The sequence below is a fragment of the Lissotriton vulgaris genome, chromosome 6, assembly GCF_964263255.1.
Source record: "Lissotriton vulgaris chromosome 6, aLisVul1.2, whole genome shotgun sequence".
In the NCBI taxonomy this organism is placed as follows: domain Eukaryota; kingdom Metazoa; phylum Chordata; class Amphibia; order Caudata; family Salamandridae; genus Lissotriton; species Lissotriton vulgaris.
This window is the reverse complement of record NC_141694.1, coordinates 502,342,539-502,360,558: the sequence shown is the minus strand read 5'-3', so window position 1 is coordinate 502,360,558 and position 18,020 is coordinate 502,342,539. Positions and strand designations below refer to the sequence as shown.

Genomic DNA, 18,020 nt, shown 5'->3' with positions numbered 1-18,020 from the left:
ATGTATGGATGCAGGATGGGTGGGTGGATGTATGGGTGGATGTATGAATGATGTATGTATGCATGCATGCTTGCTGGGTGGATGCATGATGGATGGATGGGTGGATGCATGAATGAATGATGTATGGATGCAGGGTGGGTGGGTGGATAGATGGGTGGATGCATGAATGATGTATGGATGGATGCAGGGTGGGTGGGTGGATAGATGGGTGGATGCATGAATGATGTATGGATGGATGCAAGGTGGTTCGGGCTCGCTCGCTGCGCTCGATCGCTGCGGTGCAATATGCAAATTAGTTTACGCCTGACCACTTTCAAATGTCACCAGCCGCCCCTGCTGTGGCGCACTGTGGCGCACGTTAACTGGCGCATCCCTGGGGATACGCCAGTTAACATAAATCTGCCCCTTATTTACAAGCCCCTTGCGCCACTTTCGCGTCATTTTTAACATGGGAAAAGTGACTACGGGTGGTGCAAAGGGCTTGCAAATAAGCCCCAAAGTATCTGTATGCAAATGCTGTTGGCTATAAAGCCAAGACCGTCTGAAACTGCCGACTTTCCAACTGGGGAACAGGGTTCAGGTTCGGTGTCGGCTCAACGGCTTGTGATTCCTGTCAAATCACAATTTCCCTGTGCCTTAAAAATAAAAGCAGAGAGTGTGCCTTTCTGTAAAGTAAGTGGTGCTCATGTAAAGCGCCGCAATACCGAGTTCGCGCTATATAAAACTGCAAAAAATGGTGTTACCTTATGCCAAGACAATTACTATGAGGTAGGTGAGTTATATTCATAGCTCCCCAGGTCCATGCGTGAGTAGTTTAGCCTGTCCAGATCTTTACTTTGTATTCTGGGGTTTGCAGTTCTGTTTGTACCAAGTCCCGGAATACCAAGAATAAACTTGGACGGCATGAGTAGCTCATGCCGTCCAAGTTTATTCTTTGTATTCCGGTCCTTGGAAAACTCCAATGCTCTGGTGGAACATGAGGCTGAAAATACGGTTTTCGGGAATCACAAAACGTAATCCAACAAGAGATACTTTAAAAACAGCAGTCAAAAATGATGCAAAGTAGGGGGAAACTAGGACGTGTATCTGCACACAACTCACCGCTCAACACCTCACCATGTAATCTGTCCAGAATACATCAGTTTCATGCTTTAAAATACGGTTGGATGTGAGAAAAGTGTATCCTCTATTCGGTGGGATTACAGTTATGATTCACAAGAAGACCGAGAGGGGTGGGGCAGTCGCCGATATGTGCTTTGGAAAAACAGTGTATTCCCTCCTACCCCTCCTCTGCAGACCCGTCAGACTGTTGCAGCTGCGCTGAGGGGCACAGCGTTTCTACGTTTCCGGGCTGCGCCTCAAAACGACTCGCTCATTTTCCCCCAAGCGCCTGTTCCCTGCCTCCATCCTTGCAGCCGTTACCCAACGGGACCGCATCGCGGAAGAAGATTTCTACCGTCCAATTCTACTCGTCAAGAACAGGGACTGTTCTGGCAAGATGGCATCCCTCGCAGGCCACCGCGTCCTCTTGCTAGCAACTTGGGTTGCCGCTGCAGCAGCACGGTAGGCACAGCTCGGTCTCCAGAATATGGGGACTTCAGGGGTGTATCGGAGATATTTGGGAACGTGAATAGCGGGTGTTATAACGTCTCTAAACACTTTCCCGCTGGTGTACTCAGCGACGTAACCCTTCTCATCATCCACAACAGCTGAGCAAACGCCCTCTCTCAGTAGTTCTGCCTCCTGACAGTTACACTGATCTGTGTCGTATTCAGATAGCCCTTTCAAGTAAACAGCATCCTTGTGTTTATTGGCATCTTGCATAGCTGGGGTCCGTACCGAGAAGCACAGCGCACATCATACGTGTGTATTCTGATGTACATGGATCCTTTTTTTTTATTTCAAAATATTTTTATTGAAAATAAATGTTACATATACAAAAACAAACCGTTTGTCATATTTCTTGGCAGTTCCGACAAATGTGTGCTGTTGGCTTAGTGGAGCCCGAGAGAGAAGAAAAGAAGAGAGAAGAAGAGGGGGGGGAGGGATATATGGATCCTTTTAATTAAGTCCTCCAAATTTAGGAAGAAGCGAAGAAAGACTCGCCTGTGATGTATTGCTACAAAAGTTAGTCGTGGAAACATAGGCTAATTATTTAAAGCGCTCTCTGCTGTCATCGCCAGTTATGTTCAGGTCAGGGTTTCACATATTGGAAAGGTCCAGATTATAAATGAAGGTGCTTCAAATGTAATTAAAAACTTTGGTGTGGGATTAGGGGGTGCAGTGGAGAGGTATAGAAAAGGGGTGTGGCCAAACATTGGAACTAAGGATCGTTTCCAAGAGGCGTGGTCGATGTTATTAAGAAGGTGGCTTAAACATGTCAGCTGAACTGCTGTCTGATTGGGGCGTGATTCAAAGTTAGTTTTTAATACTGCCAGATATAAGACTCGGCAGATCCCGCCCCACTTAAAGTATTTACATGTGGGCGGGATAGGAGTGAGGTATTTACCATACCCAGTAAATCTGATTCGCGGAGGTGAGAAGGATTGGTAAAGTCCATGTGGGGAGGGCCTTTTCTTTTCTTTCCCAACATGGTACCTACCCCTTTGTCCGTAAAATGTTGAATGCGGAGGAGGAAACTTGTATGTCTCATGAATAATCTCTGCAGTGCAGTGAAACTCCTTTCGAGGCTTGCATCAGATGAATTTTCTTTTTTTAAAATCTTGAGATGCCAGTAAAAAGCTTCCCTCATGTTCAGAGATTGTTTTTACTTGTTTTCTCACAGTTTGGAAGGCAGCACGCACGAGCAGCGCTGACATCACACGTTGTGAAAATGAGCTCAGTTGGTGAAAATAGGCGCTGTCTGCTTTCCTTTTGATTAGCGCTCACGGTGCATATCTCATCCCACCACCCCCAGAGCACTGATCAAAGGGGGATAGTACAGTTAGGAAGGGGAGGAGATTAACTCACCAGTGGTACCTCCCGTATTGGATCCCTGCTTGGGGTTCATGCAGCAGGGTGATATGCAAGCAGGGATCCACCCATTGAACACCTTTCAGGGGCTTATACAAAAAGAAAAAAATGTTTTTGATATGTGAAAAATAAATGAAAGTAATTGATTTATTCCAGATTGAAAAATAGGCTATGGTACATATTGTTTGAGGTCAATACGTCCCCCTTTTAAAAGAAACTGAATAGAGAGGCAGTACTGGCAGTTATTTTGTTGGTTAGTTAAGTGAGGCTTGGCCTTGCTGCTCTGAGCCCCAGCCTGTGTTGGAACCTAGCCCATAAGGATGGCACGCACCCGCCTTCCAAAAATGCATCCTTTCCGCACCTCTGGGGAGGGTAATTGTCCTCAGGATGTGTCTTAGCACCTTCCCTGGGGGGACAGATTGGTGGGTTACCCCAATTTTCTGTCCCTTGTAGGGCAGAAAGCACAGCAGAACACCAGTGATTATTTTGTTTGACAAAAAGAATGAGCAGGATGCTTGACCCCACTCCGAAAGGCTTTAATAGTCTTTCTGCACCATCCAGGGATGCAGATAGGTATAGTTACATTTGAACAGTCCCCGGGGAGCAGAAAGTGTGCTGGATGCCAAGGATACATTAAAAAAAAAAAAATGAGGTTGGGCCATCCTTTCATGGCATTGAGCTGCACTATCCCGAAAGCAGCAGGAGTGTTTACTTTTGGGGGCTTAGAGCATCCACATGTCAAGCAGGAAATGTGGATTCTTTTGGGTGAGTTTTGACATATGAACCCCATTCAGTCAATCTATGGTGGCAGTAAGACTAATATATCCAAGGATGGATGGTGCACTGTCAAAATTTCAAAATTTGTAATTGGTAAGATAGATATGTTTATTTGCACAATTCATTAAAATCATTGCAATTCATACAAAAAGGACATAAAAAGCACTTTCCTCTCTCAATTAAAAAGTTCATGTTAAAAAAAAAAAGTTCATAGCTAACACAGCAGAGGTTCGTGGGGGACAACTACTGAAAAATTGAGTTTATCTTGGTCATGAATTTTACAAATCGGGCAGCCATCTGAGCTAAGTCCCCCTTCATGCACTCCTCTAGGGCTTCTTGACATGTCCGCACATTGAGAGTTCTCCAGATGGGGCGCAACCAGAAAATTCGAAAGAGGAGTAGGATTCTACAGATGCACAAAACGTGTATTAAATTTTCATCCCATTGCTGCAAAAACGACACTGAGAAGGCATATCTGCCTTACACCTCCGTCCTTGCTTATATGCCATCAGGGGAATTAGGCCTAAACTTAGTCCCCTTAGCTGATATTTCACTAATGGCTTCATAGAGGATGACAGATATGGTTAAACCCAACCCTGCACCCCTGATGGACTGCTGGGCTTTCTGACCCCTCACCCTCCTTGAACAGACAGATAAGTGGTAAACACCTCAATCTGACTACCCAGGGTGGCTAAGAGTGCAGACGCTCTGATTTACGGTGGCAGGGTATGCAATGCCGCACCAAAACCTATGTTCTACACACTGTAATGGAAACTCAATCGATGTTTCCTAATCGGTCTCATAAGACGTGCCCAGCCACTGTTGGTGGTCCTTAATAAAATAAATGCACACACAGTAAGAGAGGCACGTATATGGAGACATCCAGACACAATTCATTGGTTAGTTCATAAGCCAGAGTGAGGTCACGATGTCGGAGGCAAGTCAATCTTAATGTCGTCATCCATCCTTTTATTCAATGATTTGGGTTTATACAGGTAGATTGTACAACACAGCAAAAGCGTTTCACCCATGAGGGCTTCTTCAGGGTGAGTAATGATCCAAAAGAATCCTGTAGGGTATTCGCCCAGTAAAATAAAGGAGCTCCGATCTCAGAAAAGGATTAATTTCTCAGGAAGGTCACGGTTGACAAAGGAAACGTATGACTCGAGATCAGTAGAATCTGGAACCAGAGTGCATGACGTATCGTGCTAAACAACCATAGGCTATGTACAGCCGGCATAACTTCACTGTAACTTCTTTTTCTGGCTAAGAGTGCACCAGACCAGCAGAGGATAAAAAGGGAGAACATTTATTGAGTGGGCTGCACTTCCATCCTAGCATTGGTCTCCCCCTACACCAGGCAATATTTCTGCCCCGAAGTAGAGGCAGAATGGGGGTTTTACCTCCTCTGTGCCATCCCATATGTTAAAACTAGTAAGGGTACCAGCATGTTTTCTTGCCTTGAGCACTCTATAAACGTTAAAGTATAGGTCTAAAGGTTACTTTTTCCATACTATGTGACATAAAACTTAGGCACTTCCAGCTAATGGTCAAATGCTTACCACCCCATGTTCCCACACTTTTCCCAATGAAACACTGCCTCCTATGTGTGCATTTACCTAACACACAACATTGGAATGGACCAAAAGCATAATCATGTGAAGACCTCATTGACACCACATTGACTTCACACAGTCTGCTTCTGACCGGCTTCTACTGTGGGCGAAATGCCCAGACACACAATGGAGTACTATTTTTCTCAGAAGTAGTGTGATAATGTTGGATGGTAGGAATTTTATGGATCTCCGCATATTACGGAACTTTCCTGCACCAAAATGTGAAGGAATCTCTGATTTTAGCCTAAGGTTGATATTTTAGGACATTCTGGGTAACAAGATCTAGTGGCATCCACACAAGTCAAACCTCTTTGGGTTCAGTGTTTTCAGAAATGTCTGGCTTTGGTAAGTTTCGCTGGGTGGTAGCTGAGCCTAGGTTCAGTTAGTGCAACTACTCACATTGTCAGAGGTGTCATTTTGCATAGCGAAATCTTGATATCTCCATGTTGGTTTTTGGGCTTTTCCTGTTGCAGGCGATGGGTCCAGCCACACAAGTGAGGTACCCTTTTTATCTGAAGACATTTAGGAATACACAATTATAGAACATATGTTATTATTATCAGTTAACATTCAGATAACTTTTCATATTAAACAGGCCATACCTATGGCATTGGGCATAACATTTCCATGCCTACCAAGCAAGCATAAAGCTGTTGAAATTGCTTGTCACAATAACAAGCTCATGCTTTCTGTAATGAGCATACGGTTTTAAACAAGGCAAGCATCAGGCACACAGTCATGAATATGCAAAATTACAGCTAGCCAAGCAAAATACTATCTCTTGAAACAGGGCTTACCAAGTATTCTCTGAGTGCAAGAATTGTATACTCATAATTTGTCAGGGAGGGTAACCAACACCAAACTATTTGAGTACTAAGGTAATGTGAGATTCAATATAACAAAAAGCCTATCTGTAGGCTATAATTCAGAGTAATAATAATCCACCCTTAAATGGCAATGGTCTTGCTGGCGAGAAAGGGGTCAAGCTCTTCCTTATTTCAGGAAGCCAAGGCTTGGAAACAGGTCCCTCTAGAACTTCAGCTCCTTGGATCAGAACCTTTATCTTGCAAAAACGGAAAACATGGCTGTTCTCCTCATGTTTGATATGGCTGGGCATGTTTAATTTCCATAAATCCTTAACACTGGCATATTTAAGAGAATAGCTCTCTGCTTAAAAAAACACTCTAACTAATAAATGCATTAATTGATTGATTCAAATGCGTTATGACTTTAACTGATGCTTTACACAATCAAATGCCAGGGCAACTGCCTTTATCATACATTTTTCATAATAAACAATCCTGCATATTGCCTTTATTGTGGATTGTCAGCATAGCCAACTCAAGCCTGTTGTACTGAGCACAAGTTTTCCACATGGCAACTATGTAGCAAAATCACAAAAGGACAAATGTATACAAAATATTAGGCAAAGCAAAATACTGTCTCTGATAAGAGAGCTTAATAAGGATTATTGTAGTGTACATTTTCTATCCCCATAGTTTGTTTAGGTGGATCACCAAAATCAAAACTCTTGCCTACTATGATAATCTGTAAAATCCTATGTAACAAAATCCTTGCCCATATTCTTTAGCACAATGTAATATCCATTTGCCCTCGATCGCCTATTGCTTTTAACACATGCTCTCTGCTATAAATAAGTCCTACTTGCATAGTCATAACTTTTCTCATAAACAGATCCCACCTAAGGAATCTGACAAACCTTTTCCCAGTGAACTGATAAGGCTACTAGACTTTACCAATGTCTGGAGATTATATACAACACAGGACTACTGGTAAATACATAAACTGGCAATAATCAGGCGTACAGTTGCACATATGTAAAATATGACAGTTGGTAAAAAAAAAATACAATCCCTCTAATAGGACTTTATAAGAATCAGCATGGTGAAATTCTGCTCCCTTCGTGTGCCAGAGTGGACAACCAAAATCCTTGCTTACTATAGTAATCTGTGAGACTTCATGACTGAAACAGTATGTGACATCATTCTAAAGTTAGAGGTCCATTGGATTTACCATATGCTTTTCACAATAAATAAACCAGGCCTACTGCCTTTGAAATAACATTTCATAATAAACAGGCCATATCTATGACATAAGGCATAACATTTCCTTGCTCACCAATCAAGCCTATAACTGTTATCATTGGCATGTCACCATCACCACCCTAGGCCTACTGTACTGAGCTTAAGTTTTCCCACAAGGCAACCATCAGGCAAACAGTCATAAAATTGCAAATGTATACAAAAAAGTATAGTTGGCAGTGAAAAATACTAACTCTCCTAACGGGGCTTAACAAGGATTCTCACAGTACAAATCTTCTATACTCATGATTTGTCAGCAGGGAAACCAACACCAAGCTCTATGCCTATTTAACCCCTTCTATGCTGATGACGAGCCTAGGCTCGTCATGCAGCACGGTGCTCGTGTGCTGGTGACGAGCCTAGGCTCGTCATGAGCCGTGGAACGCTCACACGCGGGGCTAATTTCCCCGCTGTGCTGAGCGTTCCATTGCGCGGGCGTGGTCATGACGAGCCCAGGCTCGTCACCAGCACACGAGCACCGTGCTGCATGACGAGCCTGGGCTCGTCATGAGTACAGCGGCGCCGTGCGCGGCCCCCCTCCCCCGCGCTGTGGGGAAATTAGCCCCGCAGCGAAGGGGTTAAGTAATCTGTGAGATACAATATAACAAACAACCCATCTCTAAGCTTTAGTTCAGAGTAATAACAATCCACTCTAATACAACAAGGGCCATGTGGGTGAGAAAGGGGGACGCTCCTTCTCACTTCTGGCAGCCAAGGCTTGGAAGCAGCTCCCCCCAGAGCTACGGACCCTTGGTTTGGCGAACTTTGTTTCACAAGAAGCTGAAGAGATGACTGTTCTCTGTTTGATGTTGCTGGGCCTGGTTAATTTCCATTAATCCTTAGCAGTGTTACACTCCTAGGAGTTGCTGTGTGCTTTACAAAATACTTCATTCATTTAATCATTCATTCATGCAAATGCCAAATGGCTTTACCAAATGCTTTTCACAATCTATATGTCAGACTTGTAGCCTTTATAATAACTTTTCATAATAAACAATTAGAAATATAGGCTTTATCATTGGCTTATTACTATAACCAATTTAAGTCCAATCATACTGAGCACAAGCTTCCCACATGGCAACCATCGGCATATGGTCATAATGGTACAAATGTATACAACATTACAGTAGGCAAAACAAAATACTGCCTATCCTAAGACAGCCTAACAAGGATTATTGTAATGCAAATCTTCTACCCCATAATTTATTTAGGTGAATCACTAAACCAACACCCTTGCCTAATACCGTAATCTGTGAAATCCTATATAACAAAATCCTTTCCTACCGGCTGTAGCACAGTTTAATTACAATCCATTCTTAAGTCTATTGTATTAAATGCATGATTTTTACAATAATTAGGCTGTGCATAGTGGCTTTGTCATAACGTTTCATAATAACAAAGATCAAACCCATGAAATTTGGCATGACTTTTCCAAATTAACCAAAGAAGCCTTTAAGCTTTAGCATTGACTTTATACCTTACCCAACGCCAGCCTATTCAAATGCACATAAACTGGCAACCACAATGCATACATCTACCAATATATGGAAAAATACAGTTTGCAAAACAAGAGACAATCCATCTCAACAGGGCCTAACAAGAATAACCACAGTGAAAACCCCCAGGGGTCTTAAGAGTTTTTGGCCAATGCCAAAACCCTTGCCAACTAGTAATGAGTGAGATTACATGTAACAGAAACATTTATGTAGCCTCTAAAACAGATTGGCAACAACCAGCTGTTAAAGGTTTACTGTTAAAGGCTTACTGGTGTTAACATATGTGTTTTACAGTTAGTAAACCTATGTTATAATCTTTGATTATTAGCAGACCAGACCTATTGCATCAGACATAATGTTTTCAGCACTTCAAGCAGGCTTATAGCATGTCACAATATCAAAATTAGGCCAACAGATTTGAGAGTAAGCTTTTCCACAAGGAAACTGTAAGACCTGGCATCATTGGTGTGGTTTACCCCTTAACTTTTTAACTTCAGATCTCCTGCCTTGCTGACTTCATTTTTGCTGGCCTTAGGACTTGGTAACCAGTGGTAAAGTGTTTGTGCTGTATCATTAAAACATGGTAGACTTGGCTTATACCTATTCAGCATATTTATTTAATTGTGAGTCCCTAGTAAAGTTCCAATACCTGTGCACAGGGCCTGTAAATGAAATGCTACTAGTGGGCCTGCTACTTACACAACTGGGCAACCCAATATTCCCCCAGGGAACTAGATAATCACAACACAGAAAAAATCTGTTCTGGAGGAATTATCTCTGCTCAGTTACAACATATGTTGGTCACTTGATCAAACCATACAAAACAAAGTAAGAAACCGGGGTATTGCGATCACAAAGTTACTTATGTATTAAATATATAATGAATTGTACACAGTAAATACAACATATTACATGGACAAAAACAATACTGATGCCACCCACATGTTTACACAAATATTACTCGAATGAATTAAATCCAGGGATCATTGGAAAGTGTAAAGTCCTCGTATCCAGCTAGGTTAGTAAATCTTGAATTGCATATGATTGTATATTAATTCCAGAAATTATGTGAACTGTAGAGTGACGCAATAATTTAATTCTGTTCATAGAGATGAACCCGTCAAAGTTTCGGTCTCTTATGGCCACAGGGTCCCCGAGACCATCATAGGACTCAGTTTTGGAAAATGCTTATCAAGAAACACTTAAATGGATTTCTCTCTGTACCCAAAGCACTCCAGTACCAATGCGCTCTACAACTCGGGTAAATATATTAATCTACATCTGGGCACTTTCAAAATCTGCATTGGGACACCACCTGCAGCCCTGATTATGCCATCCACTTAAGTAGCACTTCAAGCACATTTTAGGCCTGCCAATGCTTCCTGTGTATGCAGTTTGAAACTGCCATTTCAACCTGGTAAAATGAAACTTTTGCCTGCCCAACCCTTCCGTTCTAATTCATACACCCCTAGGGCAGGCCCTGGACATCCTAGAGTGCAGGATGTTCTGTATTTAAAATGCAGGACATGCCATTTTTAGTTTTGAATATCCTGGTAGTGATAAACTCTCAAATTCGTTTTTCACTACTGCAAGGCCTACTTCTCCCATAGGATAACATTGGAGTTACATTATAACATTTAATAAGCTGTAATTTCCAAAATGGAAAAGGTAACCAGTTCATATTTAGTGTCTTTGGAACTGTAATGAAAAATCCTGACTTATGGTAAAGTCACATTTTAAATTACAATTTTGAAACAATCACTTTTAGAAAGTTGGATTTACCCTGCCGTAGCCATTTGGTGCCTGCAGCTTGTCGCTGGGTCACATGACTGGGTGTTGTTGATAGTTTGGTTTTGTGTATTCCCCCTAGACAGCAACACAAAATAGAGAGCTCAGGTGTGTCTGTTTGGGCCATCACTGGCAGGATGGGAGAAAGGACCTGGGCAGAACCCCACTTAGACTTGAATAAGCTGTATCCTGTCTCCACACAAAAGACTGCATACCCTATGTAGTTAATCTGGAGCCAGGGCCAGAGAGGCAGGGCATCTATATACTTCAAAGGCAAGCCTCTAGAAGCTCCTCCCCTCTCCAGAGGCTCAACTGTGTAAACAAAGAAGGACCTCAGACACCCCCACTTCAGTATACTTCTGGACCTATGGATACTCTGCCAGGAAGGACAGCTGTGCTGCTGAAAAGACTGCCACTTTGCTCGACCGCTGCTCTGAAGGACTGCTGCCCTGCTGTGCTTGCCTGTTCCTTGTTGCCATCTTGCCTGGGTGGAAGGGCTGGGCTTGGATCTGTTGAACCTAGGACGCCAGTGTGACTCTAAGGGCTAGTTTGCTTGCCCCTTGACTTGGGCATCAGAGACAGTAGGCTCCAACAACCTTAACTTCAGCACATGGACTCTGTCATCTGTGAGCCTATTCTACCAAGTGGTGCCTCCCCAGTTGTGCCTTCCCAGTTCTATTTCCTTAGAAGCTGGCTTAAGGTGCTGTACCAGCCTCTGTGGATCCAGCAGAACCGAAACATCTTGTCTGCTGCATGACACAGTCCCAAGCAGAACCAATATATCACCGCCACTGCTTCGGTCTTCCCTGTCGCAAAGATTCAAATCGAATGCCTCATTTGAACCAGCACTGCGCAACACATCCTCGGTGTAGGCCCTGGGATGCTTCATCGACGGCAGCCTTGATGACAAAGTCAGACTGTGCATCGCAGCCTCACAGTTCCTTGGAACTGACGCATCCTCAAAGCTGGACTTCGTAAGCCCTCATCGCCGGGATCCTTGATGACGATGCAAGACCTCACATTGCAGCCTCGCTGCAACTCAGCACTGATGCATCGATTCAGCAGAGTGACACATCTTTGACATAGACCCTTCCAACTTTCTGTAAACCAGGATTTAAGGTACTTTGTTCAGCAGGCCTAAGTGGGTTCCTGTAGCCAGCCTGAACTTGTGACTTTGACCCAGTCCGGCGTGACCAGATATTGACAGTTGGGGCTTTGTGCTTTTTGGAACTATTTTCACCAAAACGTTTAAATTACATACCTCTGTTTTTGTGAATTTTAATTTTTGTCATTTTGTTTTTGTTCTATCTATTTAAAATCAATCAATATTTCATACTTGGTTTCGGATCCTTTTTATGTGGTATTTTTCACTTTATTACTGTGTGAAATGTTGTACAAATACTATACACATATCCTCTGATTTAAGCCTGGCCCCTCTGTGCCAAGCCACCAGAGGGTTGAGCAGAGGCTAATTTTGGGTTGGCTTGGGCCTCTCTCTGACAAGGAATGTGGTTGCTGCTTGGCCAGGGCTCACACCCCAAGTCAACCAAGAACCCAATTTCTTACAGCAACAATCAGACACACAGTCATACCATTCGAAAGGTCTACAATTGACAGTTGGCGAGGCAAAATACTGTTTCTCCTAAAACAACCTATCATTCTCACATAGCAAACCTTCTATGTCAGGTGATCAACACCAACATCATTGCCCGCTACAGTAAGCTGTGAAATTCCATGTAACAAAATACCAATATTTAGGCTTTCATATAGAGTAATAATATTGCACACTTAAATACCTATCAACTTTAACATATGTGCTTCCTAATAAATTAATAAATACATTGGGCCTAGCACTTTTATCATAACATTTCCCAGTCAAAAGATCAGGCCTAGATCCATGGTCATTGGCTTGACACCTGTTGGAAATTGGCCTTTCAGCAGGGTCACCCCTATACCTTTTGCCTTCTTCCTCTCCTTTTTGCTGAACTAAGTTTTTGCTGGCATTATGATTGTGGGGACTTTACCTCTGCAAACCAGTGTTAAGTCCATTTGCTCTATGCTTTCACCATAGTAACATTGGCTTATCCACAGTTGGCATATTTAATTTATTTATACGTCCCTAGTAAAGTGCTCTATATGTAATCGGGGCCTATAAATTAAATGCTACTACTTGACCTGCTGCAAAAAGAACAATTGACGGACCGAATGCTGATCAATGTCAAACTTTCTCCCCAGTACAGAGATCTAAGTCTACATCCATCAGTTTCTTGCTCCCCATGCCATTCCAGTTGAAACCCAGCCATATGCAAATCAGTTTTTACCCTATTCCCCATGGGAAGAGTCCAGCCTGAACTGCCAGGCCAGGTTCTGCTTGGACCAGAAACAAGCATCCTAGGACCGGTTTCGGGGTTTCACCCCTCATCAGCCAGGCTAGCTTGATTCAGTGGCATGGAGAGCACAGGAGTCACATCTAGGCATACCCTTCCCACTCGGGTGACAAATGTTAAAAGAACAATTGATAAACAGAATGCTGATCAATGTCAAACATTCACCCCAGTACAGAGATCTGTGCATAAATCCATAATTTTTTTGCTCCCCATGGAATTCCAGTTTAAACCTAGCCATCTACAAATCAGTCTTCACCCTGTCCCCCATGGGAACAGTCCAGCCAACTGCCAGTCCAGGTTCTCCCTGGATCAGAAACAAGCATCCTGGCTTGGCAGTTCGGTCTGGGCTGTTCCCACGAGGCACAGGATCAAGACTGATTTGCATATGGCTGGGTCTGAACTGGGGTGGCAAAGTGAGCTAAAGAATGATGATGGATTCAACCCAGATCTGTGGCTGGGGTGAGAGTCTGAAAAGTTTCCGCACTCTATCCATCATTTCCTTGTGTTTATTAGTAGACCTGCAGCACTGATTGTGCCACCCTCTCAGTAGCCCTTTAAACATGATCCAGCCTGCCATTGCACAGCAGGTGTTTGCAGTTTTAAAATTCCATTTCGACATGCCAAGTTAACTTACTTGCCAGGCCCAACCCTTCCTTTTTATTACATGTAAATCACCCCTAGGGTAGGCCAAAGGTAGCCACATGGGCAGAGTGCAGTGTATTTAAAAGTTAGGACATGTACCCATTAGTTTTATGTGTCATGGAGGCGAATACAAGTACATTTGTTTTTCACTACTGCAAGGCCTGTTTCTCAAATAGGTAAACATCTTTAAATTGTAATTTTCCATTGGGAGTAGATAAAACATTTGAGTTTTATGCCTCTGGATTCACAATTTAAAAACACATCTTTTAGTTAAGTTGGTTTTTAAATTGTAGGTCTGAAAATGCCACTTTTGAAAAAGTTATAAACTATCAACAACATGCATGCCAGTACTGAATCAACAATTTATAATCAATTAAATTCTTCAAACCACACTCGACACTCATTGTGATTGAAAAGAGCTAGTTTATTTCCTTTTTTAGTGAATTCTGAAAAGAGAATTGAAAACGTATTTTAACATTTTTTGACAATATTTTTCTTAACAAATCTATTCAATGATTTCATGGACCACAACACAACTCAACTCACACATGTTACCAATTACATGTAATGTGTACACATAAAATTTTAACAAAATTCAACATTAAATACAAAACCAATTTGGGAGTTAGGATTCCACACACAATTAGAAAATGATAATAACGACATACACGTGAAAAAAATAATCAGAACAAGCGCAACCAGAGAGGTTGTGATGTTTTTTTTTCTCCAAAAATACCTGTATCCTTTTTACTACAACCCACGTCTGGGCAAAGCCAAACAGTGTGGTATCCAGTTAAACCTAGGTAATTCAATTAGATAATTGTCAATGTATTTAAGAACATGAATACAAAAAGAAGTGACTAAACTGCTACAGATTACATGAAATTAGCTCTACACATTTTGAACCCCTAAATTCCTTTTGGGGGGCGGGGGGTGGGGGGGGGTTCTCTTCAGCACCTCAAACTGAAACAAAGCTTGGGGGAGATTAGCCAATCTCTACTCCAACCATGGATCTCTTGGTTATTCCACGTTGGAAAAGTGTTAATTGTATAACTTTGATTATACTCTGTTATGGAAAAGATTGCAGATTGGAGCACTGGTCTTATTAGCACTGAAAATGTATTGGCCAGCGTGGTCCAATATTGGATGTCTTATTTGATACCCCTTGTTTGGATACTTTCTTGTGAGCCCATATGGCAGGGGACCGGCCTCGTTTCTCCGATGCGTTCCACACTTCTGTGTTCTTGTGGGGTGATAGCTGGGCTTTGTGCATTCCCTCTAGACAGTCATATAAATGGAGCATGGGTGTGACATTTGCATCCTGATGGCCTATCATCAGGCTGATGGGCCTTCTTGAGGTAGATTCGGAGGGAGGAGCTGACGCTTCTGAATTGGGCTGTGCTTGTCCCCACACAAAGAGCTACACACCCCCGTGTAGTGTGACTGGAGCCAGGGCAGGAAAGGTAGTGACCTTGTGATCTTCAAAGGCCTCTTTGAGTTTCCGTCACTTCAATGCACATTTGGGTATAAATACTGGGCACTTGACACCACCAAATCAGAACTCTACTAGAACCAAGGACATTCTGCCTGGAAGAAGAGCTGTGGACTGTTGGAGGGACTGCAACTTTGCCACTTGCTCTGCTGTGTTGGCCTGCGGATTGCTGTGCTACAGGAGGTAATGCCACTTTGCAACTTGCACTGCTGTGTTTGCCTCATGCCTGCTGCTTCTTGCCTGATAATGAGATGGGCTGGACCTGCTCTCTACATCCTTGATTCCAAGATTCTCCAAGGGCTCGCTAGCTTGCCTCCTGTTCTCTAAATCCTCAGGGTCACAAAAGACGTCTTGAAACTCTGCTGGTGCTGCTGGACTCTGGCATCTGTGAATCCTACCCTTGCGTGAGGTGCCCCCTTCCAGTCCTGTGCCTCAGAAGTGGGTTTCCAGCTCTACAGTCCCATTAAATCAAGCTTTTGAGCTCCTCACGAACGAGCCCATTTGATCTGGAACAGTGTTGTTTACTCAAAGGATCAGTGCGAACGTGCACAAGTTTGTCTCTTTACACAGGAGTATCGCCGATCGTGACCGCGAGGCCCTAGCCGTCTGTCTGCGATGCCTCCCAGCTCATCACGTTTCACAGACCATCACCAGTGATGCTCACCATGCTCCCAGCAAACTCTTTCCCTGTGAACAGGACTCTTGGCTCAACTTGAGAAGGTAAAACTTCAGCGGAACCTAAATGGAACTATATCCAACCCGCACACCATTGCAGTCGGTTTACCTCTTGAGATATGGCCCGATCTAACGCGACCTCAAGTAACCCTTTAGTGCTTTTGACTTCTAAGCACTGTTTTTTAAATTTAATCTCTAAAAATTCATATCTTGACTTCTACGTATTCGATTCAGTGGTGGCCTCTGCGCTATGCTGCCACTGAATCCAATGTTATGGATCATTAGAAGTTAATATCATTTTATTTTTTAGTATCGCCAAGTTAGGGTGGGGCTTGGCTCCCGTGACATGGGGTGGAGGAGTGGTTGCTGCACTCTAAAGTGTGCATACCGGTTTGGCAGGCCCTCTTTGCCCGGCTAATCCATCATGCGCACTTTGATGTTCTCCACCCAGGCTTCATTACAGCCTGGGTGGAGAACATGCCCAGGCTCCCATTCCCCATCTGTATGCCAAACAATGGCAATCAGACAAATTACAACAATGCATTGCAGCTTTGTGATTGGCTTTGGGGAACATGGGTGCTTCATGGTTAAGAAGCAGAGGAGAGACAAGTGCGAGAGATGGAGCAGAGACGCGACGATCAGGTAAGTGAAATTATTTTCCCGTCCCCACACTCCCGCCCCTCCACCCCCATACTGTACTGGCCACCACTGATCGTATTATTGTTGTTTTGGTCTTGTTTTAATCAGACAAATATTCTCTGTTTTTAAACTGATCTAGAGTCTTTTCATAGTATTTTTACTGTGTTGCTATAATTAAAGTGTGCACAAATACTTTACACATTGCATCTTAAGTTAAGCCCGACTGCTCTGTGCCAAGCTACCATAGGGTGAGTACAGGTTAATTTAGGTTTTGTATCTGACTTACCCTGACTAGAGTGGTGATCCCTACTTGAACAGGGCACATGCCTCGGCCTAGAGACCCATTTCTAACACCACTATAACCTACTTAGTCCTGATCTATAAATTAAAGAAAAACTTTTCACAAGGCAAAACCTGCAGTACAAGCAGTAATTTTAAGGGCAGCACACACATTTGGCTCAATCAAAACCTGGATTCAGTGGAACCAACATATAGTTGGAGCCTAAGACTTTCTCTCAGTAGGAATCTGAAAGCTCTTTTTGTTGATCACTTAAGGTCAGGCGACACATACACTGTCAAGCCAGACCTAAAAATCCATGTGGATTAATGCAATCCTGGGCTCTCAAACACAAAATTGCACTCTGAACTCCAAAGTCCATAACTTTCCTCTCCCCTTCTATGAAGCTGCCAGAGAAATATAAACATTTGCATTATTTAGTTATCAAAGACACTCTAATAGAATTATAATGCCATATGTGTACCCCTGAAAATTCAACCTCAGGACGCATGATGAATAAACAAAATCATCACCGCTACAATGAGGGCAAGCACTTTTTTGTGGAAGCACACAACTTCTGCTCAATCAAAACTTATGCTCTTAGCTACCACCATATGGGTGAAGCCAAATGCCCTCTCTTGGTAGTGCTTCTTAAAGCCCTTTTTAGGTGGATCACATAATGTTGCACTGTCAAGCCAAAACTAAGTAGTTATATCAAGAAGGCACAAGCTCCAGTATCCATTTGAATTTCAAAGGCGATTAGGGTAATCTATGTATTATAGTCTGATATTTTGCAGTTACAAGACGATTAACTTTTTTATTTATTTTCAAATGTGACTGCTTATTGCTTAAGATAATTTGAAATGTATGGACAACTGAGTAATACGAGGTTCAGCTTTTGTATAGTTCATGAAGACCCAGATGGACAACATTGAGACTAACAGCGATAATGCACTCTTTCACTCAGATGAGCCCCCCCTCAGACATTTATTTTCATAACATCCAACAGGTCTACAGATATCCCAACAAACATATAGGCGTCAATGAAGTCCTACACAACCCTGACCATCAGGTGACGTATGTTGATGCGCATCCATACTTTATGGAATGGTGTCAATTATAGAATAAGGTTCATCAGGGAAGCACAGGCTAGGAT

The 18,020-nt window shown here is 42.9% G+C and overlaps 1 protein-coding gene across 1 annotated transcript in view; it reads left to right on the top strand.

Moving 5' to 3' along the window:
* The first annotated feature begins 1,287 nt into the window (after positions 1-1,287).
* Positions 1,288-18,020, top strand: part of LOC147707493 (CD109 antigen-like) — an 899,009-nt gene continuing 882,276 nt past the window's right edge. Inside the window, exon 1 of the mRNA XM_086926509.1 lies at positions 1,288-1,563. Within this exon, the coding sequence (XP_086782635.1) occupies positions 1,499-1,563 (65 nt within the window). The 5' untranslated portion in view covers positions 1,288-1,498. The remainder of the gene's footprint in view (positions 1,564-18,020) is intronic.